This window comes from Aptenodytes forsteri, unplaced genomic scaffold (genome assembly GCF_000699145.1).
Source record: "Aptenodytes forsteri isolate BGI_AS27 unplaced genomic scaffold, ASM69914v1 Scaffold257, whole genome shotgun sequence".
Classification (NCBI taxonomy): domain Eukaryota; kingdom Metazoa; phylum Chordata; class Aves; order Sphenisciformes; family Spheniscidae; genus Aptenodytes; species Aptenodytes forsteri.
The window spans coordinates 1232913-1259431 of record NW_008795194.1 but is presented as its reverse complement, the minus strand read 5'-3'; the positions used below and the strand labels follow the sequence as shown (position 1 = coordinate 1259431).

At 40.1% G+C, this 26519-nt stretch overlaps 1 protein-coding gene across 1 annotated transcript in view; it reads right to left on the bottom strand.

The window, feature by feature from the left end:
• METAP1D (methionyl aminopeptidase type 1D, mitochondrial) overlaps positions 1-21756 on the bottom strand; it is a 23756-nt gene extending 2000 nt beyond the window's left edge. The window contains exons 1-8 of the mRNA XM_009278670.1: positions 21738-21756; positions 21463-21594; positions 19906-20072; positions 17211-17360; positions 13600-13748; positions 12922-12964; positions 8934-9097; positions 121-218 (exon numbers count right to left, since the gene is read on the bottom strand). Of these exons, the coding sequence (XP_009276945.1) occupies positions 121-218; positions 8934-9097; positions 12922-12964; positions 13600-13748; positions 17211-17360; positions 19906-20072; positions 21463-21594; positions 21738-21756 (922 nt within the window). The remainder of the gene's footprint in view (positions 1-120; positions 219-8933; positions 9098-12921; positions 12965-13599; positions 13749-17210; positions 17361-19905; positions 20073-21462; positions 21595-21737) is intronic.
• Positions 21757-26519: the final 4763 nt, after the last annotated feature.

Sequence of the window (26519 nt, the reverse complement as noted above, 5' to 3'; positions counted from 1 at the left end):
CGGCGTCGGTGGGTGCGGGGGGCCCTGTTCGTTTTACCCCCCCTCCCCCGGAGTCATTTCATCGCCGGCGGCGGAGCGAGCGGCGGGGGGAGGCAGGTCCGGCCGACGGGGGCCGCTTACCGTGGTGCCACACCTCGGGGTGCCCGTGGAAGTACGACCCGATGCCGTGGCCGACGAAGGAGGGGCAGACCTGGAAGCCGCCCCGCCGCACCACGGAGCTGCGGGGGCAAAGAGGACACCGTGAGGGAGCACGCCCCGACCGCTACTTCCACTAGCCGGCCCCGGCCCTGCGCCCTGCCACTGCATCGGTACCACCCGGCTCCCACAAGCTCTCACCCCCACCCCCAGTGCCGAGTCACCACTTTGTGCCTGCTCCGAAAGACAGCAGCCACTAGAGCTAGTGCTGGTGAGCCATTGTTAGGTTTCAGAGTTAACACACCTGCCAGCAGAGGCTGGTAGCTCCTGTGCCAGCCCTGCTGTCTGAGCAAGATGGCAGCATGTCACCTCCCTGTCTGATGGAGGGTAGCCTTTTCCATGACCTCACTGGGAGCTCATTTTAATGTGGGACAGCTAAATGGCAGCCAAGTCGCACAGCCGAGGCCCTGGCACACCACCCAACTGCAGCCTCCATCGAGTCCTCCCTATGTGCAGAGCCCGTGCTGGGCCGTGTACCCACTGCCTGCACTGGGTTTTCTGCAAAAGAGGGTCCTGCTGCCGACAGGGAGAGTTAAGAGCCCTACAGCTTGCCTTTGGGAATACTGCAAACATTCAGTACCAAAATGTATTGCAACTCCAGCAAATCTGTTCACGTTAATTAACAACATGTTTCTAATGAACTCATCACTACCGTAGCAAAACCAAATCATAACAATTATGGCATTTCAGTTCTGCCTGGGAGATCTGTCCTGTCCTTCATGGCCTGCCTCAGGGAGGAGCGTCTCCACGAGCTGTCTGCAGGAACACGTCCTGGCACTGATCCCTACCCACGTCAGGAAAGCAAAGTCCTATCCGATCCCTAAAAACCGGAGGACCTGGAGAAATGTGGGGTGTTCTCTGGCTGCTGGGCCACCCCATGCCTGCAGGCTTCACTCTCAGGCTCTGCCCTTACTCAAGCAGTGGTGGAGGCAGTGGTGGAGGGGGTGACTTGAGGCAGCTCAGCCAGGAGGGCTGCCCACCTCCAAAACAGAAATATGTAGAGATTTGGGGGGACCTGGAGGTGGATTAGAAGTGACAAGGAAGCTACCCCTGTCCCTGTATATCATCCCCACACTATTTCTAAAAGCAAACAGGAGCAAGACAGGAAGGCACTTAGCCTGGAAAGATTTCACCCACAACATTAAAAGCTTCATTTGTTTGTTTTAAATCTTCAGGTTTGCCTATAGTTACACCCTAACAAATGCTTTCTCAGAGTTTGACTACAGGTGGAAAAGTGTAAAAGTTAAGAAACTCAAATAAAGGTGTAAGCTCTCAGAGAAATTAAAGCATGTTAAACCCCATGGGGAGGCTCTTTTTCAGGTGCAAAGTGGCCTCAGCTTGCTGTACACACTAATCCCTTTGCACACCAGGCTCCACAGACCCTCCAGTGCTGGCTCCAGTGCCCGTGGGTCACCGTCCCAGAATTTAATGATACTGCAATTGAGGGACATGGTGCTCTGCCACAGCAAAATGGCAACGAGAGGAGAGTTGGGTCAACGGTTAATAATGCTGCAGTGTTCAGACCTTAAGAGCACGTTTTAACAGGATTTGTGTATTAGCTTTTACCTACCCATTGCCCTGATACAAAGACTCATCACATTTCTTTCATTAACTCTGGAGAATAATGGAAATTTCAAATTTAGCTGCCCCCAAACTCCTAAGTACTGGCAAAGAGGGTTACCAATAGGGCTAGAAGTTGGGCTTCATTTGGTTGTATTCAAAGTCCAGGTTTTTACCTTATACATCATTTATGTGGAAAAAATCATGAAGGTTTATGCAGCAAAAAGTCCTACTAGCAATGGAAAAGACTTTCTCTCACACCACTCACACCTAGGTCAGAGACTCAGCACACTGCCTATGGTGATGCTGAAGGCCAAGGAAGAAGCACGGGAATGGCGAGGAGTTAGAAAGCCAGATTACTCAGAAACATACACAAAACGAAACAGAAGATCTCTGGTGACCAAGCCCAGAGCAATGCAAGATAATGATTCCCATATGGGTGAAGCGATTCTCTGAAGACAGATGGGAGAAGCCATCCATGCAACGTGTGATAAGTTTTTCTTTCACTTTCTTCTGCAAGTCTTTTTGCAAAAGCATGAACAATCCCACTGACTATTCAGCTTTGCTGATGTCCTTACATGGTACCCCTGCCCACTGAAAGAGCACGGTCATTTTTTGAGATGTTTTGTATTATTACAGGATTTTCACCCCCCAAAAAATCCCATCTTCTGTAGCAAGACAGAAAGCTATTCTTCTGAGCACCACAGCTACATACTCTCCTGCGGGCAGGGGAAGCTCTTGCCCCAGTACTCAGCTGGTGCTGAGAAGAGCAGCAGTAGCAGCAGCAGCTGCGTGCTGGGCACCAGGCGCACGAGCGCCGCGGCACACAGAAGGCAGTGTTAAGACAGTAACCCGTCCTCACGCGGTGAAAGAAGTGGTTCTCGTGCATTTCAATGGTGAATTCTGCCACTTTCTTGCCAAACAGCTTGAAAACAACTCTGTTGGCATCAGTACCTCAGCGGTTACCGTCTGTGATCAAAATAGGGGATCTTGGAGCTCACAGGGCTTTGACATCTGCACTGACAGACACCCGTGCCCCCCCTCCTAACCACTTAATAACGTCTACGTACAGAGCTTAGGTATTCTTTACATAAAATGTAACGTGGCCAATGAACCTGAAGTGACACAGAGAAAACCTGTGGAGAAGATAAGCTGCAGGTATGAAACTCAGCCACGTTCAATCTGGTTTTAGTATTTGCATATGCTTCAGAAGCACCTTATGGAGAATTTCACTCCACAACTACTAGCTTTACTTTGGAGTATTTCAAAAATCTTAGCGAGATCTTACATCCTTGTGGAGTTATAGTAAACCACCCAGCTTTCATAAAAAAACAAGGCTACCAACCCCAGCTACAACTTGCAAAGGTAATCCTGTAAACGTACACATACACGTTGGCTGTAAATGCTGGCAGGGAGGACTTTGCAACAGCTCTGAGAAGAGTGAATTGAACTGTTGATCTTGGTCAGCCTCTCCGGCCTCCCGGACTCCCAGGCCGTGGAATCCGGTTAAAAAAAAAAAAAAATCGGGATGTCACAGAGTGGAGCATTTTTGCCCAAGTTTGCCATTTGCTGCTGACAACAGCTCAACATTTTGGACTCACTGTCTCATTGCCCAGCTCAGGATCTGTCAGCAGTGGCCTTTCTTTCTAGCCTTCCCTGGCAGGCAACCTTACAAGACTGCAGCCCCAGCTCCATGTGCTGCTCCTTGCAGACAGGCAGCGTAAGATCAGGCAGCCGAAGGAGTCCTGATTGCAAGTGGGAAAGCAGTGAAGGCGGGAGGCAAGAGTCGGCACAGCTGAGCTGGGCTGCCTGGCGTCTGCCATAGGAAAGGAGATCTGCACTGCTGGGTGGATGTGCCAGTCTGCCGGTTCCCCTCGGCCACGGGGTTTCCCCCAGCCAAATCACTTCCAGAGCAAAGGCTGGGGCAGCAGAGCCACGCGGCACCAACAGCATCAAGAAAGAAAAAAAAGACTCTTCAGAATAATCATTGTTAAAAATATCCATTGACAACATTTACCATCACACATTTTGTTCTTTGAGCCATGATGCATGCTTGGGCAGAGGTGAACTGGGCAGGATTAAAAGCATAATCATTTAATGAGCCCAGTACTTGATTTATATGTTTTGCTGCCATGTGTTCCAGCCCAGTGGCTGCGGAGTCAAGAGTACCTGCAGCGCTGCTCCTCTTTTGCTGATGGCAAAGCCAGGCAAAGTGTCTGGCACCAGGATGGACCGGCAGCGGCCCAGCTGGTAAAGGAACATCACTGAGGGCCAGGCTGTCCACCTAAACCCATAGGCAGAGCCTCTCGCATGGTGGTATCATGCTTCTGAGAGTGGATAGAGACAGGAGAGTTGGGTGTCAGTTCCCTCCTGAGCATCCTCTTCCCACGTTGCCAGAAAACAGCTAATTCTCCAAAAGGAGGGATAAGTGTGGAGACATGCATTGCCGTCCTGCCAGCAGCCCAACAGGGAAAATAACACAAAGCAGCAACAGGCAGGACTGACTCTCTACAAAGCTCTCCCCGATACTCTGGAGCCTCCCCTGAAAGGAGTTCTTGGGTGAATGGGATAAATCCCTCCCGCTAAGAAGCTGAAAAGCAGGTCGAAAAAATTTCCTTAGGGAGCTGACCCTGTGCAGATAGCCTCTAGGAGCATCTACAGGATAACAGGCATCCCAGCTCCAGAGGAAAACCATCCATTCAGTCTTAGGACTGGAACTCCCTTTTTTTTTTTCCTTTTTTTTTTGGGGGGGGGGGAGAAGAACACCCCAAACCCTGCATTTTATTTTCTTTTTACCAAATTTTGTCACTTTTTCCTCAAGGCAGGTCTGGTCCAGTATTCTAAGCGCTCACTGAAGAAACAAAGTGAAACAAATCCCATTTTCAGCATTGATAGCAACAGCCTCTCTGGGCTCTTGGTGGCACAAGGGAAAACAAGACAGCACAGACTGCTTCGCTACCCAGGCTGAACATCCTGGTGAACTGATTCCCAGCTAGGGACGCTTCCCCCGCAGTGCCAGGTTCTCTCCCCAGGGATGAAACTTTATCAACAACAGTCTTGCAGAGCAGCATGACATGAATGGCTGAAGTTGCTAAACAAACCTGTCTTACACTTCTGGGCAGTGAACGCACTTGGGAAACACTGAAAGCAGTAACAGACCTATGATAATTGTTTTCTTACTTAGGGATCCATATGAATGCATTTTTTTTTTTTTTAAATTAGAAGTAATCATGTTTTTCTTAGCTACATTGTTAGCAAAATGACCAGTGAACGGCATGTTTGCTTTTTTCTTTTTTTAAACTCTTGAAAACAGCATCAGCCTGAACTAGATTTGCTCGTGATAAAAATATTAATTTTGAATAGTACCGTATTATTGAATTTGAGAAATTACAAAATTCTACTTGCAAAATATTAGAGTATTTTTCTCTTAAATAGTAATAATAGACTGAGGGAATGCACAAGTTCAGGGATCCCCTATAATGACAATAAATGTTGAGGTATAATTAGTAATATTTTTGAAAGCCAACAATTGTTTTTTGAAAGAAAGGTACATTTTAGTTTCAAACTGGAACACAAATTACTGTATTTTTCTTACAATAGTGCTGAACTTTTATTTGAGGTTCTCTGTTTCTGAAAGCAGACATGATGGATTGAAATAAAAGATAATTTATTGCAATGCTTACTTTCAAGTGCAGAGAGAAGCAGTGTAATTGTAATTTACAGTAGCTGTCAAGGAAAATCTATCACAGATGACATTAAAATGACTTATTTTGCCTGAGCCACTTATTGTTTAAATGTGCATAATCTGATAGAAACAGATTTTTTTTGTAAATCTGCTTTATATTGTTCTAAATTAATATCAAAACATATACTTATGAGTTAAACATTTTAAACCATTTATTAATACTTTCATCACTACTATTTTTTCCTAGGAGTAGGAAATTGGTTTATTTAACAATATCACGTTTATGTTTTTTAGCTCTCTACACTCACAACACTTCCACGTACCTAAACTCACTGTCTGAAAAATAGATTTTTGAACTAGATTTGTTTCTGTCTGAAAGAGAAATGTCACAAATGGTAGAATGGAACATAGGGCCCAATTCTGTTTCCACTGGAGCTGACCAACAGTTTTGCCACCACCTTCAGTAAGAACAGGTTAGCAAAGATTCAAATTTTTCTAAGCAAAGTAACTCACGAATCCATGCAATCTTTTATTTGCAACTTGTAGCTGATGGGAGAAGGAACTGCTATCCAAGAAATGCTCAGTGTCAGCTATCGAGCTTCCATAACAAAGACTATGTGAGACTACTGAATGCAAACTTACCTCTGCGATACAATTATTCCCAAACTTCTTGTAGAAAGGAAATATTCTGATTATTTGTGCCCAAGATATGTTCTGTATATCACTTGAGCACCTTTATAGAAAATATTGATGACAGAAACCTAGACACATTTCCATTCTGATCGGTCTAAATGTTTTCAGCTTGTAGGCACTTGTTCTCAGGTATTTATGGTATCTAACTCTCCTGAAACTGAAGATTTTGATGTATGTATGATGTACATATGATGTCTGTCTGCATGCAAATGTCAAATGACAAATAACCAGAAACACATAGCTTCACCAAACCAAGGTGATCTTTCAGCAGAGGTAGCGTTAAAGTAGTTCTAAACAAATCAGCACATTTAAATCATCTACACGATAAAATATTGAGAAATAAAGTTAATGACCTGCTATTTCATATGTAGTTTTGAACACCTACTAGCTTTGATTAATCTGCTTTTCAAAGGGGGCGCTGACTATATGTTTACACTTTGCAAGTAAACTGACCTCCGTACCAACACAGCAAAAATCCAATGTCACATTCAATTCTGTTCTTTTTCGTCTTCTTTTTTTTTTTTTAATACAGCTAGAATTAATGTAGTGAATCTGTAATGAAATGCATTATCCTGCATGGAGATTTATCAGATTTTCCAATTGAATGCCATGCTTTGCTAGCACTAGCTGGAGTTCACCTGCATGTTGGTGTGGCGTGTGGCTCTTTTTTGTAAAGAGTTAAGTTGAACACAAAAAAAGGGAACAAAGGTCAGCACCCAGCCGCCACTTGAATGTGAGATTTTTCTTTTTATTCCCCTTGATGTATACTAGGCTCTGTGTTATTAGTCTTAATGATGGAAAATTGTAGTGTTGATACAAATCTTTTTTTCAAAGTAGTAGGCGGGAGCTCCATTTGTTAGTAAGTTTTTTTGTGACTAAAAGCCACGGACAGTACATTTATGTAGCAGTAAAAGGCCTAGATGCTCTTTCCATAGCAGAGCTAATTATTCCTACTGTGACCTTACTGATCTACCCTGTTCCTAGTACATCTCATCTGCACGCCTGTTCCTCTGTGTAGATGGTGTCAGAGAATATGAAAAACCCTATAATGAAACCATTTTCATGATGGAGAAAGGCTACTGGAGTTGCACTTGCTACAAAGAGGCTCAATTATATGAGTAATTGTGATAATTTTCTACATTCATAGCCTTCAATGGGGAAAAAAGAATGAGAGCCACAAAGGAAAATTACTTTAACAAGAAAGTACAGAGAGTAAAAATGGAAGAAGAGACAAAAAGGGGGAAAAAAATAACCAGAAAAAAAGTTTAAAAAATAGATCTGGAGGGAGGAATAGCAAGACAGGGAGAACAACAGAAATGCTCAAAAAGCCTATGTGCAGCTGTGTTGCACAATTAAATTGAATTTTTTTTCTGCAGTTGATGAATGTGACTACTGCAAATGTGCCTCTGTAGTTAGCTATCATTTGTTGTTCCGTGACAGGAAAAGGATAATTACCTCTCAGAGAGAATCAAAGGCTGACATGCCCTTTAGACACAGCCATGAATGCAGAGCTCGATAGAATGCTTGAATAAGAATCCAGTGTTCTGTGCCCCCTTCTACTCCAGAATAAATTTTGTTAAAATGCAAGAGCACCACCAGTAAATTTGTTGAACCCTAGGTGTTCAAAAATATGAGGTGCATCTATCGACTCATCCCATTTGCAAAAATAAAACTACATTTTGAATTCACTTCTATTATATTCATGGACAGTAAGATAGTGAGATATGCATTAAATTTCTTTTCCCAGTAGGGGTCTGATTCAACATTTCCTATGAAAGAACAGAAAGACACTATCCTTTTTCTCCAGGCTAGTTAGCCTATAATTTAAAACTGTCAAAAACACAATTTTATACAAAGTCTTCAATAAAAGCTTCTCAGATATAACCCAAAGAGGTTTTACTAAAGTTTGATTCAGACTCTGTTACAATATTTTTAAAGCTATAAATACATCTAACTGATATTTTGCCGTTCTCTTTTTTCCTTAAAGTATTTGAAGATTTACAAAGAAAAAAAAGCAGCATCCTTTCAAGGTGACTAAGCCTTGCAGCTTTTAAGCAATCAGAATGTATTCAATAGCATGTTGGGACCATTAATAGTCCAGTGAAGTATTGCTTAATGAAATGTATACGATATATGTCTTTTTTTTTTTTTTGGCAAACATTTTAAAATAATCCATAGGTACCGTCAAAAAACTAAGCTGTATTTTTATTCAAAACTGCCAGCAGAAGAAGAGTCACGACTGCATTTATGTGACGGCTAGAAGAGATGCAAAATAGGGAAAAATCTCTGAATGTGAGCTCTTTTTTCCCTGTGACGTTAGCATGCACTGCTCTTTGTAAGATCAGAAGCTCTTGAGTTAAATATTTTTGTACTTTTTAAACAAAGAGACTTACTTATGTTGACTAATTCCTTTGTAACATTCGTTATTGCTATACAATGAAAACAATGGTTTCTAACCTTCTTACATCGTTAGATGTGGTGTAGTTTCACACACAAATAAAAAATAAACAAAAACCCACTGCAAATTACATCTGTTAATTTAAATCTACCTTATGAATAACTTTGACTCTTTCTACAGTTATCTTTGTTGACCGTAGTATAATTCACTTTAAAAAAAAAAAAAACCCACAAAAAAACCTCTTACCCAAGGAACAACATTATAGCTTGGCAGTTCACATACTGATATCAGACTGAAATGATGGTTTTGAATCATAAAACATGTCATCAGCTTTATACCAAACCACCAATAACCTTTGTCCCACTTGCCAGCCCTCCCTTTACTTGTCAATATAAGGCTTACCTGATTGTGCTTCCAATTACAGAGAAGGGAGCCCCTGGTCTGCAAGCTGCAATTGCTTCATCTCTACATTTCCTGGCAACCTCCACTAACTTTTGACCAGATTTATCCACATTGCCCACCAAAAAGGTTTCAGAAGTGTCACCATGGTAGCCATTGTAATACACCTAAACATATGCAGAAATGTAAAGACAGTTTCTTGTTTTGCATCCAGAAGCAGATCGTCTCCTTAATTAAATCCATTCTTTCTAAGATTGAGCTATATATTGCAATAGATAGACCACGGATAAGCTGTATTTGTGAGAATGAGACTGGAAAAGCAAAACATTGCAGGGGGGAAAAAAAAAAAAGGCGGCATGAAAGACTGCAAGGTGCGCAAGTGTTGACAATTAAAAATTCAAGAAATGCAAAAGTTGTGTGGCTCTGTGCAGTAGTGCCCCAGACAATGACATTGCTCAACCACAAGACATGAGGCTAACTGGGCTGTACGCGAGAAGACAGGTGGGGGCCACGCATGGGCTGAAGGGGGCCTTGGGGGCCCTCGGGTGCCCACCTGCCCCAAGTGCCCACCTCTGGGGCTGCGGACCTGCTCGCACCCCGCAGAGGTAGGGCATCGAGCTCCGGTGCTGGCCATGGGTGCTGGGAGACCCATCAGCGGCTGGCGGGGAGACCCGTCCCTCCGCAGCCAGCATCCCCAGCGGGGTGTAGAGGTGATGCTGTGTGCAGCTGGGTGAGAGGCGCGAGCTGCTGCCAACATCCAGAGGGAGCCCCACGGAAAGCACAGGCCAAATCCAACGCCTGCTGTTGCACGTTTTCTTTAGTCTCATTTTTAAGCTACAATGTGGCATTAACGTTGGATTTTACTTCTGATTTCCAGAGATGAATTCTGAAAGAGAATAAATGTACCGTTCTGGCACCACAAAGTTTTGTGTGCTGAAAACATAGCACCCTGTTGAATTAATTATGTGCTTTTTTGGTTTTTTTTTTGGTTTGGGTTTGTGGTTTTTTTTTTTTTTTTACATTTCATAGGTTTAAACCTCAGCTCTCCAGAAATTCTCTGCCGGGCACAGGAAACCCTGGATCTGCACTATGGAGCTCTGCAATGCCCCATTAAAATGGGGTTTGCAGCTCTGCAGTATGGCAGGCAGGCACATAACTGTAAGACCAAGCCAAATTTCCCTACAGAAAGACAAATTGTAATGGTGCACAGTTTTGATCTTCTAAAACATTTTCTTCCCGTGAACAGGGGGCAACTCTCCTTCTAGGACTAATAACTCACGAAGCTCGAAGCACTGAACTTTTGCCACTGGCAAGCTATTTGTGAAAGACAGACTCACATTCTTTTTGGCCGATTCCAAACTAAGAGAGAGAGAGAGAAAAAAAAAGAAAATTGGCTACAGACAGCTTATCCCAAGGCCAGGTTTGTGTTCAGCCGAGATGCGAAGAAAATGCAGGCAGTTAGGAGCGAGGGGTTTTTAAAGAAAGGTGAGCACCAGCAAGGGCCCAACCGTGTTGCCACCACTCCAGCGGAGAGCGGCTGCGATCTCCTGCTCTACACCTTCCTCTGCCAGTCCAGACTGCCACTAAATTTTTTTTTTTTTATTTAATGCCCATCGGGCAGGTTTTAATCTAGCCAGTTCATATTTAAACTGAACTAATTTATTTTTAGCTCTAGCAAGTACAACACACAAAACCTGAGCATTAAACATCATCATCCTGGAAAAACAAATACAGATTTAAAACATAGGAGAGCTTAAAAATAATAATAATATTTACTGCAGCCCATCAAGTGCAATTACATATTTTTGACGTTAATAAACTACAACCACAGCAACAGTAACACACTAATTCCTTAAAAGTCAATGAAAGAACCAAGTTGTAAGAAACATTAACGTGGTAATGGCTGGCTGAAAATTGCGCTATGCTGAGGATTCAGTAATGGATAACGCTATTGTTTCTACACTAAAACACATTTTAAAGGCTACATGACTCAAGCCAATAAAATTTGTTAATCTATGTATTTAATCTACCATCTTAATTGTGCAAAAATGGGTTTTTTCTTCAAATAATTTGTACATAGCGTGAAGTGTCTACATTTAATAACCAGAATATTATTTAATCATTCTATAGAACTGGTACACAATTATAAACAATTTGTTGTGCAATGTTTACTTTGATTTTTATTCTGTCAACCTGTGAAATGTCCCAGTTTTGCTCATTAAAAATAAGCTAAAAGATCAATTAGCAACGCTGAAAAGTAGTATTTTTTCCTCAGCTATTTTGGAACTGAGCAGTGATCAAACACAGCACAGTTCAGTTTTAAATGATAAAAAAATCTTACAAAGATAATCAGCAATTCCCATCCTTGCAGGAATCTTCGCATTCACAGAAATGTCAAGATTTATTTTATTTTATGAGGTAAACAGAAAACAAATAAAAATAAGTCTTCAAAAAGACCAGTAACGTTTAGTCAGTCGTTATTTGTAAAGCAGAGTGGATAAGATATGCACACCACGTTAATATAAAAATGTTTTGTTTAGTTTATCACGGAAAGTATCTGCGATACGAATCTACACTTTTTTTTTTAATCTAAGGCGTCATTATTATCATGACAGATAAAACAAAAAAATAAAATGAACCTTAATGAGATACAAAGAAATCAGATGTTAAATCCTTAGCTGTTGCAAACTGATTTAGTCTAATAAAATGAGCAAAGCTACACCAGTTCACCAAAGTAAAAATGTAGGCCAAAAATACACTTTAAAAAATGATAGATTGCACTGTGTAAACCTGATAGTCAGAATTCTACAATTAAAAGTATGGCGATGGGGAAGAATTTAGAAAGATTAAAAAACCAAACCAAACCCAACCCAGTTCTGGATCACACGTGAGTATACCATGGGCAAAAGGTCACTGACCCTAATTTTAATAGAAAAAATATTTTAGAAAGCTTGAATCTCATGCTCAGAGGTAGGTCTGTTGGAGATTTCTTCGCTTCTGCCAGTATGAAATTTGGGCCCATGGAAAATAGTATCAAGTTACCAAGAGTTTCTTTAATGATTAAAAAAGCTTGTTTTCATGAGATGTTACTCCCTTGTATGTGACATATTATTGCAAAATAACGGTGGGATTCAAAAGATGTCTGTGTTCACATTAGAAATAAACAGCACTTTGGGAAAATAAAAACATGCACAGTACAAAGAAAAAAGCTTCTGCAAGAGACAAATAATTTTTTTTTTTTTCATAAATGAAACGAGAATTAGGTTTCCAGTTTCCGTACTTTCTTGCTCCCAAGAAAATCCAGCCAGTGTTTATTTAAATAGCTATAATTGACCATTCTCTGGAAATATTAAGTCACAATTATATCACACTATTTCTGTTTCTGCGCAAAAGGTTCAGGGCTTTTATACCAGAAATGGAACACAACACTACCTTCGGGGATTTTAATAAATGTAGGGAACACTGCTAGCAAAAGAGTTGCTGTCCAAATAGACTGACACACACAGGCCAATGTAGCCTCTAATGACAGAGTAAGATAATGACAGGCCCCACTCAAAATCAGCAGGAAGAGGAAGATCAATCTTGGCAGAGTGAAGGAAAAATGCTGGCTTTCTTCATGTTAGCTCATCTCATACATATCTATCTTCAGCTGCTGCCCAGTACTGTGGTGCTCTGCATTAACTACACAGTGGATCAATAACAATTACACCTTCTCAAAAACATGACACATAGCAGGATTGGGTTGACATTTCACTTAGGCCAACATTGATCTCAGTGCATCTGATTCCAGTCCTAAATTCAAGTCAGGCCTGGGTCTAGCTGGAATAAACACACAGTTAAAAACAAAAAAGGAAACCAGCTGCTTGTGCCTTGGCTCAGAAGTAAACAGCACATCCATCTGTGCATCCCCCATCTCCAATCCACTATTCTTCCTGTTGCTACTAGTGATTCTAAAGTTGATCAAAGACTATTTTTTATATGAATTACTCACCGTGACATCAATGTTGATAATATCTCCATCCTGAAGAGGTCGACTGAAACATAAACAGAAAAAAAATAAATAATGGTGACAGACAGTTCCCAACAAAAGGAATATAAGAATAAACACCTAATGACACATATATAAAAAATCAGGGGGTAGACATTTTGTGATGGAGGAAGGCAGAGGCAAACAGAATAACCATTTTTAATGTTCAGCTCTGACTACTTAGAGAACAAGTGTAGCTGAATATAAAATAATGAGAAACAACTACCAGAAAAACATATCAACACCTGAAAAATCTACCATTATATTTATTCTTTTTCTCTCACTAGGGTTCATATTTTACTTTGTGAGTAGCTGAATGTATTGCAAATAAAAAAAACCAAACCACATAAATTGGGGAAATCAGACTGTACTGTTTCTTTTTTCTTCCCCACACACTAAACTGTAAAGGCATTATGTTATTTTTAAGTGTCTGAACAAACAGGATAATGTATTTTTTTTTTCTATTTCACATACATTTCTATAACATCTATCAGCTTCGTGTGGTAACATGATATGCATCTGCAATAGGTTTACAGATGACATTTAGTTAAGCTGAAGTATGTTCAATATTAAACACAATTTATTAATTTCAGTTTAACATTTTCATTCCCGGTGGTAAAATGTATATTATTGGGGAAATACCTGTCAGGAATACCATGACATACCACGTTGTTTACAGAAGTACAAACAGATTTTGGAAAACCTCCATAGCCCAGAGGTGACGGGTAGGCATTCTGTCTGATTATTTCATGATGAACAATGGAATCTATTTCTTCAGTTGTCATGCCAACCTAAAATATCAAACATAACATCCTGTTAAAAAAGCAAAGATAGTTTCTCATATTTACTGAACGTGATTGCAGCCAAACGTTTCAATGAAATCTTGGGATGTTTCAAACACGCTGCTTTGATACAAAACACTAAACTATCTGATATACTTTATTGATATATTGGACCTTTTTTTTTTTTTTAAAAAAAAGAAAAAGGTTTTAAATAAAGCATGCAGTAGAAATGAGCACTCAAAGGTTCCTAGAAAAACTAAAATACTGTCTACTTGCTTTCCGTTCTTTTTTCCACATTTGCTTTCTCAAAGACACCAATTTTCCATGGCATCTTGTTTCAGTAGCTGCTGTAGAAATGTCTGGTTTCAATGCTTTCAGGCCTTTAAAATGCAACATTACTTTCCCTTTTTATTTGCAAAAGAAAGGATCTTAATTCTTGTAACCACCCAGTACATTTATCATAATGTATTTGTGCATTTTATGAAATTGTTTTCCAAGTATTCTTTAATTTTATAAAAGATTTAAATATTTGGCTTTAAACCTTGAGGATATTTTACTTTAAGTTGCGATAGCCTGGATGATCACAGTGAATCTACAAGCGCTCATCCACCATTTTTAGAAATCTTCATTTTTATGCTTGATGTTTTCTAGATTCCTCTTTTTCTCATGATTTTACATATTAAAAAAAACCCCTCTCATAAATCATTCAGCCATTTTCTGACTATCCATGGAGCGGAAAATGCACACGCTTAAAATAACATTCTTCTCGCTTTTCTTTTGGATCGACTCTGCCTCTGGAATGGTTAGAGCTGAAATTTGAAATTTGGTAGGGAAACCTCCCTCATTGAGAAGAAGTGCCTTTGAGGGTTCCTCTGCAAATTGATTTTGATTTGAATGAGTTTTGAGCCTTTGAAAATCATACTTCGTACACACACGCTACAGTGGCTGTGATTTTGGAGGACTTTAGTAACACGTGGAATATAGGTAGGCTGTGGCGCAGGAGGCATACTTATCCATATATTGAAATATTCAGTGATCACGCACAGTGAATACAGCGGAGTGCACTTGTGTACTGTGCTGAGGATAAAACCAGGTCTATTTGCTCAGCTTGCATCTTGTTCAGCACGAAAGCGTGATTGGGCAGATGAGGAGCAATGAACCCACTCAAGACCAGGATTTGGGGTTACTGTGCACCCCCCCTGCTTTGCAGTAGCCATTGCAGCCTCTGCGCTGGGATGGCAGCTGCAGCCCCAGTGCGCTGTCTGTACTGGATACTGCAGCCATCGGTTCTGGATAAATACAGGTTTGTTGCTCCTGCCTTCGCTCACCCATCTATCATCTTCAGCCCATAGACAAACTGAACTGCTATGTACCAGACTGGGTGCTGTCTGCCGCTGCTCTGCTCAAGGAATTCGATGTGGCTTTTGGACACTCAGCAGACAGATCTGTGCTCTCTGCATGGCAGGCTTACACACTGTGAAAAGTTCTGCTTTTAATAGTATCTGCTTCACTTTTAAAGGAGCTTTTGCTAGCTGGGCAATGTCGGGCAGGCACCTACTGCACACCTCATCCCTTATTTGGGATGGGGCAATCTGACGGTATCTAACAAAATACTTCCATGTCATAGAATTTGCTGCTTTATTCCCAAATCTTTAACTCAAACCCAGGAAATGCTATCATATATAATACCATATTGTATTTTTAAGTCCCACAGGCAGTAAATGGTAATATCAAAGCCACGCTCAGCCCAAACTTTGTCCCTCTGCATCCATGCATTATAACACACCTTTGGTATACTGCAGGATGTTACTGCCATTAGCTAAAGCACAGGCGAGGGCTGGTTTGGAGGGCTGCGTGCAAGGCAGGTTCAGCAAGACAACAGGAACAAGTGGAGGGGTGGGGCTCTTCAGATAAAATAGGAATGCAGAGTTTACCTTAAGAGAATAGCCTAAAAGAGCTTGGTTTGTTTAGTCTGGCGCACTGAAAGCTGTAATAGCTCTATTACTGCGTGAAGGGGACAGACTCAAGGAAAAGCAGGAAGCTGTTTAAATTAAAGAGCGGTGTTGGCACAAGAACAAATGGGTATAAACTGGCCACGCGCAGTGTCTGGCTGGAAAGCAGAAGATGCTCCCTGTCGATGAGGGAGGATTTTGGAGCATCCTCCCAATCAGGGCAGTCTGGGCCAAACATTTACTGGTGTAAAACAGAGCTCACCACCTGTCTGCGGCTGACCTGGGCAGTGGTCTCGGCACCACAACTCCAAGCGCCACCTCCCTCTTCCCAGCGCACAGCTCCTGATCACGTAATTCTTACCTTACACACCTTCTTGCTCTGAAACATTCCTTACTTGTATGTAGTATTTTGCTATTATGCATGATTTGGCACATACTATGAACTACATCATGAGCTACACCGTGCTGCATACGTATGTATTTTACACATGATAACAACCAAAGAGTATTAGTGAAAAACCGCTCTCATTCAGAACCCACATCGCACCCTGATCCTTCAGAAACATGTATATGCCCTTAACTTTACATGAGTATGTTTTACTGTACTGGGAAATAATTGCACATAAAGAAGTTAAACATGCGCGAGCATATGTAAGATTAAAGCTTCAGGCAGTTTTGTTATTGGCCACCCCAGCTCCAGAATTAAACCTCTGGGTAAGCGTGATGATAGCTGAAAGAAAAATGCATGGTAAACTGATAATTTTTTCCCATTTTAAGTCAATGGCATTGACCTACAGTCCCCATCTACCTCTGCATCTCATAGCTACTCAACCCATTTTACCCTATACAGTATGCTATTACATGAAATACCAAGGCAAGGCTAAAAAAGCACTCCTATCTGCAAAGCCTGGTAGTAGGCTCCTCCCAATACATTTTAACTTAGGAGGTATCCCAAAAAGCATACTGTAGAAACATTACTGGAAACCATGAGGCTTTATTATCAATGCACTCTGAAAAATTGTGTGGAATTTGTCAGCTGTTTTTTCCAACAGCAGCTCTACGAGTCACGCCGGACCCCGCGGGACAGTGAGGGGCTGAAGGATGGACAGGAACGGAGAAGGCAGCCCAGCCAGCCCTTTGGACTTGCACACACGCAGAGCCGGAAAGCACGATGTATGAGGAAGATGGGCCATGAAATGAAAGGAAAAAATGTAGCGTGAGCCTCATGAGAAACTTACGTGATTCGGCACAATCCGGACAGAGGGAGATTACAGACAGAGAGATATTACACCTGAGCCAGCAACTCATTCTAAGTACTACATAGGCCCAAAATACAGAAATAATTAAACAGGCATATCGTGGACTGAATAAAAAGTTAATAAATCCTTTTTTCAGTATCTAACTTGAAGTTGGATGCACATTACGGGAAATTAAAAAAGAAAAAGTAGAAAAAAAAAACAACAAATAAGTGAAAGCATAAAAGACATAAAAGCTGTTATGGGACTTCTGTAGTTGTTACCTTTAAGCCCTTTCCAGCCAGAAGCAGGACATGACGGGCCAACTGACAAGCCTGACGAAGCCCTTGAATCTGATCTTCATTCTTAATTTCTATGTCGTCTCCCCAGTCTGGTACAATGCCTGTCGTCACATAGTCTGGCTTCTTTATGTGCTTGGAGAAAAAGGATTGAAAATGAAGATCAGAAAACTGAGCATGACAATGGGATCATTTTCTCAGATACTGCCTCCTGCTTCATGGCAGCTTGCCCTTTCTGTCGTAGTATCGACCTTCCTAAGCCATCAGGGCAAACCCTCAAGGCTGCCTCAGTATTTCTTCCACTGCCCTTTTGAACTTAACATTGCCTGTTACTACTGACTTATACAGTCTGTTAACCTTCCAGTGCTGAAACCCCAGATACTGCAGCCGACTTCCAGCACAGACAGTCGCAAGTTTTAAAACTGTGAGAAAGAGACTTAAAAAAAATCTTTATTTTCTTTTGCAAAGAAGCACATTTTCTACAAAAGGCATCTGGAACTGACGGGACAAACATACAGAATTAGGCTCAAAAATAAAACTGATCAAATCCTTAGTTTCTCATTCAGACAAAACTCCTATTAACTTCCATGAGGTTGCTTTTTGACTAAGAACCTTAAGATTCAACTTATTTTAATTTAGAGGTTTTTACTTATTAATCTATTTCATATGTTGTGCCCAAATTTGTCCATCTACAACACTATGCAAGGGCATCCCAATTCACTGTGTCAAGGAAAGTGTAATAAACTTCATTTTTTGCACACAAAGTTCTCAGCCCTCGTATAAAGGAGAAATTCAATTTCTCATTTTTTTAAATCCACAACAATTTCATGACACGTGTATAAACACAACAAACTAGTAACAACGGTAACATCTTGCGCAAAGATGGAAATGCACTTTCTCTCAGAGGGTCATGGGCTGTTTCACTGGCTGGAGAAGAGTCCCTTCGCCCACCACAGCCAGGCTGATTCTCTGCCATGCCGGCCACAGGGCAAGTTTTGCACTGACTTCACAAAATACAGAATCAAGCTGGCAGGCATAAAACAAAGGGGGCACTTGGCCTGTACACAACAAGACCATACAACACTAGGGTGTAGGAGTAAAGAAGAGGGGGGCAACAAATTACCTCCAGCGGGACTTTAAATAGGAAGACTATTGTTACTCCTACGGGTATTTCATTTCTACTCTGATAAAATGTGAAACTATCTTTAGTGGACTTATGTCAACAGAATTTCAGATTTACAGCTAATTCAAATTAATGGCATATCAACCCTAACAATATCCTATTGCAGTAGTTTGGGACTTAATTTAGAAAAAAAACCCCACCATTTGCTGGATTAGCAACTCCATACAGAGCAGCACCCTTGCTTTCCCCTTGGAGGGCACTTATCTAGTAACTGCTGAGACCTGACCCTGCTGACCTATAAGATCTGTTAACGGAGAAGCCCAAAGCAGCGTACATACAAATGTCTACGTATACAGTTTCACACCAACATCTTGAAAAAACCCATGTTATTTCTATGTGATTTCTGGCATACTCTGTATAAAGTAATAACTTTGCCCTCAAGTTTTCAGAGTTGAAGAATTGGACTGATTTTTAGACAGTCTGAGAACTCTGATCTGTGAGGACAACTTTTCAGTATGACAATTTATTTCTCCCTCTTTATCCTAAAAGAAGCATCTAAATGCAGAAAAGAAAAGTTTGTAAGTTCTACAATTTTTAAACCTTTGAAAATATATAAAGCATGTAACCCTATGGTCTCCCTGCACACAGAGCTTCCACAGCCTCTTAGGTGTAAGAGCCCTACATCCAGCATCCGTATCTGCTTTCCTGTCTAACAACTTTTTAGTATTTCTGGCCCATAGAAATACTCTATATTTTGCATAAGAAATCTATAATCAAATTAAAAGTAAAACTTAAAGAAGTACTAATACACATACTGAAAAGCACTGTTTAGAAAGGGTACTTTGGTTTTCTTTTGGCTAAAGGAAAGCTACTAAACAGTTAATCTGGATGCTGTAATTAAACGGGGAAAAAAAAAAAAGAAAAAAGAAGGAAACCAAAAGTGGAACACATGTTAAAATTGCATGAAAAAGTTCCTTTTGGCTCTAAAGTAGATAAAAAAAAAGAGTATATGTTGCAAGAAAAAAAAACCACTCAGGGACAGTAAAGATGAGTTTAGAATGTGCAGTAGGGTTGTGGAGCAGCTACCAGCAGGTATTGTATGTTCTCTTCCTAAATCTGATATAACCAATTAACAAAACCTTCAGCAAAATATAAACATTTTTATAATTAGCTTGCTAGAGATTTATACAGAAAAGGACTCAGATGATCATGAATGATTCCTACTGACTTTTGGTAAGACGGTCTGTAATTGTCCAAAACGAGAATCTGGACCCATAAGTGTTAAGTGTTGACAGATGATTATAATATTCCACATTTATACTACCATAACTGAACAAGCCCCCGATTTAAACTCCCTAATAACTAGATACACCACTGTGTTTAACATGGTAGGCAGTTGAAAACTTCTCTCACCAGCGCTCCTATTTCAAATACCAGACCAAGCAACAGGACGGTGATCCAAACCCCCAGCTGTCAGACAACAAATACACTCGATCATGCCTGCAGTCGAACTCCATACTGACTGAAGAACAGATTAGGTAATAGAAATTGCAGTACCTTAGGAACTGGGTGAGCTGCAGCAACTGTGGCTGGCCAAACTATACTATAAGCAGTATGTCTTTGTCCCTGAAAAAAGAAGCATCTTCGCTGTTGATTGCTTGACTGCCTGTGCAGGTAGATACGATTGCACGAAGAAATGATTACATGGCAGCCAGACACAGAACCTGTTAAGAGATAAGTTAAAAATGGTTAACATTTTTTTCTACTACCACATTACAAAATGGAAAGTATGCAAAAAGAAGGGCATCATGTAAAACAAACCACAGAACTCATGTAGTAGCCAAGGGTAGTTCAAATTGTTCAAATCTTATACTATTAAAGAAAGAGCATTAACACCGAGAAGCAATGAGAACAAAAAGCCTCCCCGAACAATACTTTGAAGCTTTATAAAATACCAGATCTATTTTGATTTGATGCATTAAAAAGTAGCATGGGTAAATTCCCCAAAGCTTACAGCCAGGAGTGATGCTCCAACTGGACCCTGCTTGTAGCCATTTGCATGGCTAGAAGCTATTCAAGGCTTGGGGAAACGGCTAGTAAGGGACAATAGCAAGAAAAAAGGAGAGAAAAAAAGTGATTTAATGTTGATTTCAGACAATATTTTCACCTGTATTTTTGCAGAATTGGTCACAGATTTGAGCATAACCAAGCTAATGTTGCTCTCGTCATTTGCACCAAGACACAAGGAATGGGGTTCAATTTGTCCTGCCTAGCAGGGCAACAGAACAAACTTCAAGAAATATTTTTAATCTTGCCAAAGGCAACTGAAGGGATTAAAATTTGTCATTGACTTGGAATATTCAAATCAGATTTCCATTTAATTCACATGGGAATTCGGGATGACAGTTCATCAGAGTATTCATTGCTCAAACTTAGTTGTTGGGCAATGACACATTTTGCCCCCGCTCAAAAAAGAAAAAAAAAAAAAGAAAAAAAGAAAAGGCAAAAGAAAAGGGCATTGAGGCCCAAAGGTTGTCAGAGACATAAAAACCAAAATAATGCATCAGAAAAGACAATGCTAGCATCAAATTTGGGAAATATACTAAATTCAAAAGGATTACTGATACTGCCCAATTAAACTACAAATTAAACTACAATTACACGTAGTGCATATTTCCATTACTCAAACGTTCTACAATCTAAACAGAAGGGGTTTTTGAAACGTAAGTTTCACATAATAGTTAATCTGCTTCTGAAAAATGTCATACGTATACAAACACAATATTTTGTGGCAAGTAACCCATATGAATAATTACTCTTTAGTAAAAAGAAAGTGTTTTCATTTAAACAGAAGTAACTAAAAATTTTTATATCACAGAAATTAAGAAATTAATCTACTGCTTATTTTTTAACTATATAAAAATGACTTTTTTTTTTTTTAATAGAAGAAGAGTTTCTTCCATATCTTGTATGTTATTATTGTACCTTCCTTCCTTTCCTTTGGGTGCATTTATCAAGTCCAGATGCAGAAATTATCCTTCCACATGCACACTTGGTTTCACAGACAGCCCTTTTACAGCATTTCATGATATACAGAAGATTTGAGTTACGCACCTTTTTTGGTGCCCCAAAACCCAGAATGAGTGAAATAGGTGCACAGGGTTTGCTTTAGAAATGTTCCCGACTGTCTCTTTGCACACTGATCAGTGCTACGTTTAGTTACCAGTATCTGAATCTGTATAACACCTGAAAGGTTGTAGAGACTTTTACTCAATGCAAGCAATTTTTTTACCGTTTTTTTTTAATTGTTTATAAGTAATAAGGCAGAGTTGGAGAGTGAGGCTCAGATCAAGCTCTCAGTATAACTTAGGTACCCCAATGGAAGTTACCTGCTTCAAGTGTCTCCATGGAAGCAGAGCTGCCCAGTTAACAGAGGGTAGATTGGTTTGGTGGTGTTTTAATTATCATTTAATCAACAACCTCTCATCTACTGCTTTCCTAGGGTCTCCTTCACAAGAAAAAATCATTGTCCAATTGAAAAAAAAAAAAAAAAAAATCTGGGCCATCTAACCTGCACAACATATAAGCGCATCCAAAGAGCCCAAAGCATCCTACAAACTCCCTGGCTGGTTTGCACCCGTTTCTGGAAGCCGGAAGCACAGAATCTGCTGAGGCAGCAACTTTTGGGCCATCAGAAGTAGCAATCCATCTGCCAGTGTAAGCTAAGGTAGCTCTTTTACAGAGTGCAGTGGAAGTACCTTGCTCCTACCACAGCTGAAGGTATTATAAATATAATGAAAACACACAGTCACTGATTTGGTCAGTTAAAGTCCACGTGGACATCAATATGTGAACATGTATTTCAAATGCTCTCCTTGACGCACAGCATGCTGCCCGGGCACCGAGTCTAAGTGCGTGTAAAAGCTTAATTGGGGGAGAAAAGGTGCAAGTGTGCTTGCCAATTATTCAACAATAAAACTCCATATGTCCCAAATACACACTCTTAAATACATTAAACCAGTTTATATTCATGGGTGCATGCCTATCGACTATCCCACATTTAGAAGGGACACCTTTTTATTTGGAATAAAATTTTTACCTCTATTCTCCCAAAGATACACTGTAAGTGTTGACACAAGATAACAGGATAATAAGGTACTGTAGTCTGTTGTTACTCTACTAACTACTCATTATAAACCAGATGCATACAAAAATATCTACTACTTGAACAGGTGAAATGCGACAACTAAATAAATATCACCATAATATAATACGACTCCTAAAATACATCACAAGAATTATAAACACAGGACAACTAAACCTTTGTTTGAAATATGAAAAAATATAACAGAAAACAGTCTCCTACAAAGTAAAAATACAATGAAATAAAATGGCATTAAAATATAATGAAGTTACTGTTTTATAATGAAAATCTGGACTCCATCCACACACTTCCTTCCTTAAGAAGGCCTTCCTAATGTCTCCACGGCTCCTTTTATTTTTTAAGCTCCCATATTCACAGCTAATTCGATATAGCAACATCATCAATCACTGGAGACAGGAACAACTGGATGTAGTCTGGCTCAGATATTCCCTCCTCCCCATCCCTTACACCTATCAAAGCTTTTCTCAGTGCCTTATTTACTTCTGCAACACTGGCACCCAAGCACATCCTTTTTGTCAAGCTTTCTGTGTATATTAATTACTGTAAGATAGTTCATAAATGCGGGATTTGTGCAGCTGCCAGTGGAAACTGCAGCCATCGGAGCGAGCCCAGTGTTTGAAGCCGGGTAGCCTGGTAACACGCCAGCACAGCCCGGATGCAAAGTTGACCCTTTACGCGTTTCTTCTCTCCCCCAACAGCAAGGCTACGTCACTTGCCACGAGTAACAGAGTATTTACTATCAGCTGCAATAAGGAGAATTATTACCAGTGTTACTGAATCACATCAGCAGATACGATGTACCGAGCACAGAAAATTACAGACAACTGCTCCTCTGACTCGACAGTGAATCTCACTGTGCAATCTCTATGCACACAAGTCCTGCCGGAGCCGCTGGATTCCTCCGCATACGTTCCAGACCTGAATTTGTATTAATTATATAAATATGCACTGTGAGCTTTTGCGAATTACCAGATAAATTTATCTTGTGTGGAAATTACATTTTCTTTTTCTTTTAAACGAGTCAGCCAAAGGGGCTGAATACAGAATTCAAGTATGATGATGGGTGGGAGCATTTTAAGTGATTGATTTTGCAGCACAATGTGCCCTATATTTATTAGCCTTTTACTCTAGGTCTATTTTAATTGTTATCTGTTCATGCATGCTACACTATATAATGAAATGCTCCCATTTCACTCACAGAGTAGAGAGTTTTTTATGTGTATCTCTATTAATGACCCTTAATTAAGTTGATTTTAGTCATTTAAATGTGATTTTCCTCTGGTCAAGAAGTATTTTTAAAGGGAGATGTTAGAAATGAACTCGCACGTAAGCCCTTTTCTAATGCTTCTTGTTTAACAGTTACAGCAATTTACCAGCTATGTTTTCAATGAATGAGGTGTGGGGTAGCCATGCAAAAAACTACTCATCTACATGATTCATCAAATGTGATTGTTCACAACCATTTTTTTGGTATTTGTTTATGAAAGACTTCAAATTTTTCAGCAATTAGCAAAAACATTACCAAAGGATAAACTTCGTGACAGTTCTAAGCTACAATAAATAAAAGGGTACATCTTAAAAGAACCAAGAAATAAATTTAACATATTTTAGAATAACTTAGTCATAGCATCAACAGAAGCACAGTAACAAAATTATCTAGGATTACAAGAACTAATATCCAACTGATTTAGGAAATAAAATCAACTTGCTCTTGATAAAGTAAATCTTTCTTAATATATATGAACAATTAACAACATCAAAAGCATTGTTCAGATAAGTCATTTTTAAATATGTGATTTAATATATATATATTTTTTAAACTTAAAAAAAGAATGATCGTGGAGATTTTCTTAGTATATATGCATTTGAGGGTAAAACACTAGAAATCTTTAATTTGGCTTGTCAGGACATTTTAATATTATATCATAATTTTGCTTCTTGTGCAAATATTCATTTTGCTGAAACCTCAGAGGAATAAAGTTTAAGGTGAGGTATTAAAATCACTATGGGTAATAACATGTGGAACCCAATCAATGCAACGAGGTAAGAATATATAGCTTTTTACTGTTAATTACCAAATGCTCCCATTTTTCAATCCAAAATAATGTCTGTGGTTTGACAGATCTTTACTTGTAATTGTAATTCTAACTGTCTTAATAAAACACTGACTTTGTAATCCCTGTGTTGCAAAGGTAAGCCCAAGCTTCAAAAATAGGATGGAAAAGATTAAAGGTTCTCTCCAACTCTGTGTAACCTGTGTAGCAGAAGAGCAGCTCACATTTCACAAGCAATAACCTGTGCGTTTGCTAAAAAAAAAAAAAAAAGGGGGGGGGGGAACCCAACATGGGGAAATGCCTGAGGCAGAAGTTAAAACTGATTGGGCAAAGTAGAAGGACAAGAGCCCTTGAAATTAAACAAAAGCAAATTCATTCTGTTGACAGATGTTGATTACATCAAAGCCACGAAAGAACTTTTTTTCTGTTTCTTTTTTTTTTCTTTTTTTGCAACTAATACCTCCACGTTTTCTGTACACTAAGGATATAACCTATCTTAATCAACATAACCCAACAGGTAATAATTTTTGAATTTGGTAAAAGTATATTGTAACGAGGTCTTAACGATTGGCTTCTCCAAACAAGAGTGTATTCACATGGTCATGTCTGCATACCCATGCTGGTCATGCCATCATCAGCCCCTTACTTCCAGGGGTTAACTGCTCTGGCAGCCAAATAAAATACAGAGAGCACTGTGTAATTATGGAGACAGTCAAAGGGCAGACTCTATTTTGAAATCTATTTGCACAGACAAGGTCTTCCAATTTCGCTTACAGGAAACAAGCTGGTAAAGGGGGTCTCCTCCTCTCCAGATGCTTTCCACACTTTTTTCCCACATCAGGAAATCGTGGACATGGACACCATGCAGCACTGTTTCCTGGATTGCAGGACTATGTCATTACAAGGAGAAGAGCAAGTCCATGCTCATGAGAAATATTTCCTCCTAATTGCCCGTATTAGGGGAAAGCAAAACCCACAAGGACTACTGAAAATATGACTAGCAGCAATTTGTAAACAGGACGCAGCCACAGCTGTCATGATGGTACTGGAAAAGAGAAAACAGAAATGAAAGGGTAAAAACACTCTGGTTTTAATAGCATGATTGGGGAAATGAAATATTCATCAGGATAGATGTGACTTCAGTTACAACAGCAACACATTGGTGAAAACCTCGACAACGGCATGCTTATGACTGTACCCTGATAAACCGAAACACAGACCAGTATCTTGCAAACATTATATTCTAATTGGCATTGTTTTATTTAATTATTGAAATTAACTGGAGATTAACAACAGAAGTTGTTTAGTTAATAAAGGCATTAACAGGCTTGCTGTTCTCATTACTCTCATAAGAGCCAATAAAGCCAAGCAACGGCCAAACACCAACCGACTCCAAGGGAGCAGAGTCAGCCCCTCTGCCGACACCACTGGGGCTCCTCAATGACACTGAAAAAAGTCAAGTTTGGCCCTCGGGACAAGTTATGCTCCCTGCTAATTAAAATTTTGCCCTTACTTCATGGAGAGCGGAACCGGGCAATTTGTTTGCTGTATGCTAATACAAATGAGTTTTTTAATTGGGTGTAAATTTATAAACTATATAGAAATACATTCTTGTTTGGCTTTACTTATTATGACTTAGTCTAGACCAGCACACTAAAATGATGAATCAGTGCCTTCTGGAATAGCGCCGTTCTTTTAATTCATTATTCAGTCAAACTTAGGGCCAACAAAATAGCTGTTCTACAGGTTGGTAAACTGGGAAACCACAGAGAATCAGAACCTCTTCTATTTACAGGAAGGATGACAGCCTAAGGGTACTTCATCCCAATAATAACAACATTCAAGTAATGGTGCCCAGGTCATGACAAGCCATGACCCTCCCCATAGCTCCTTCAGGAAGCTGGCTCAGTGCCACCTTTTATCAGCAGCAACCGACAGTGCAACTTTAACAA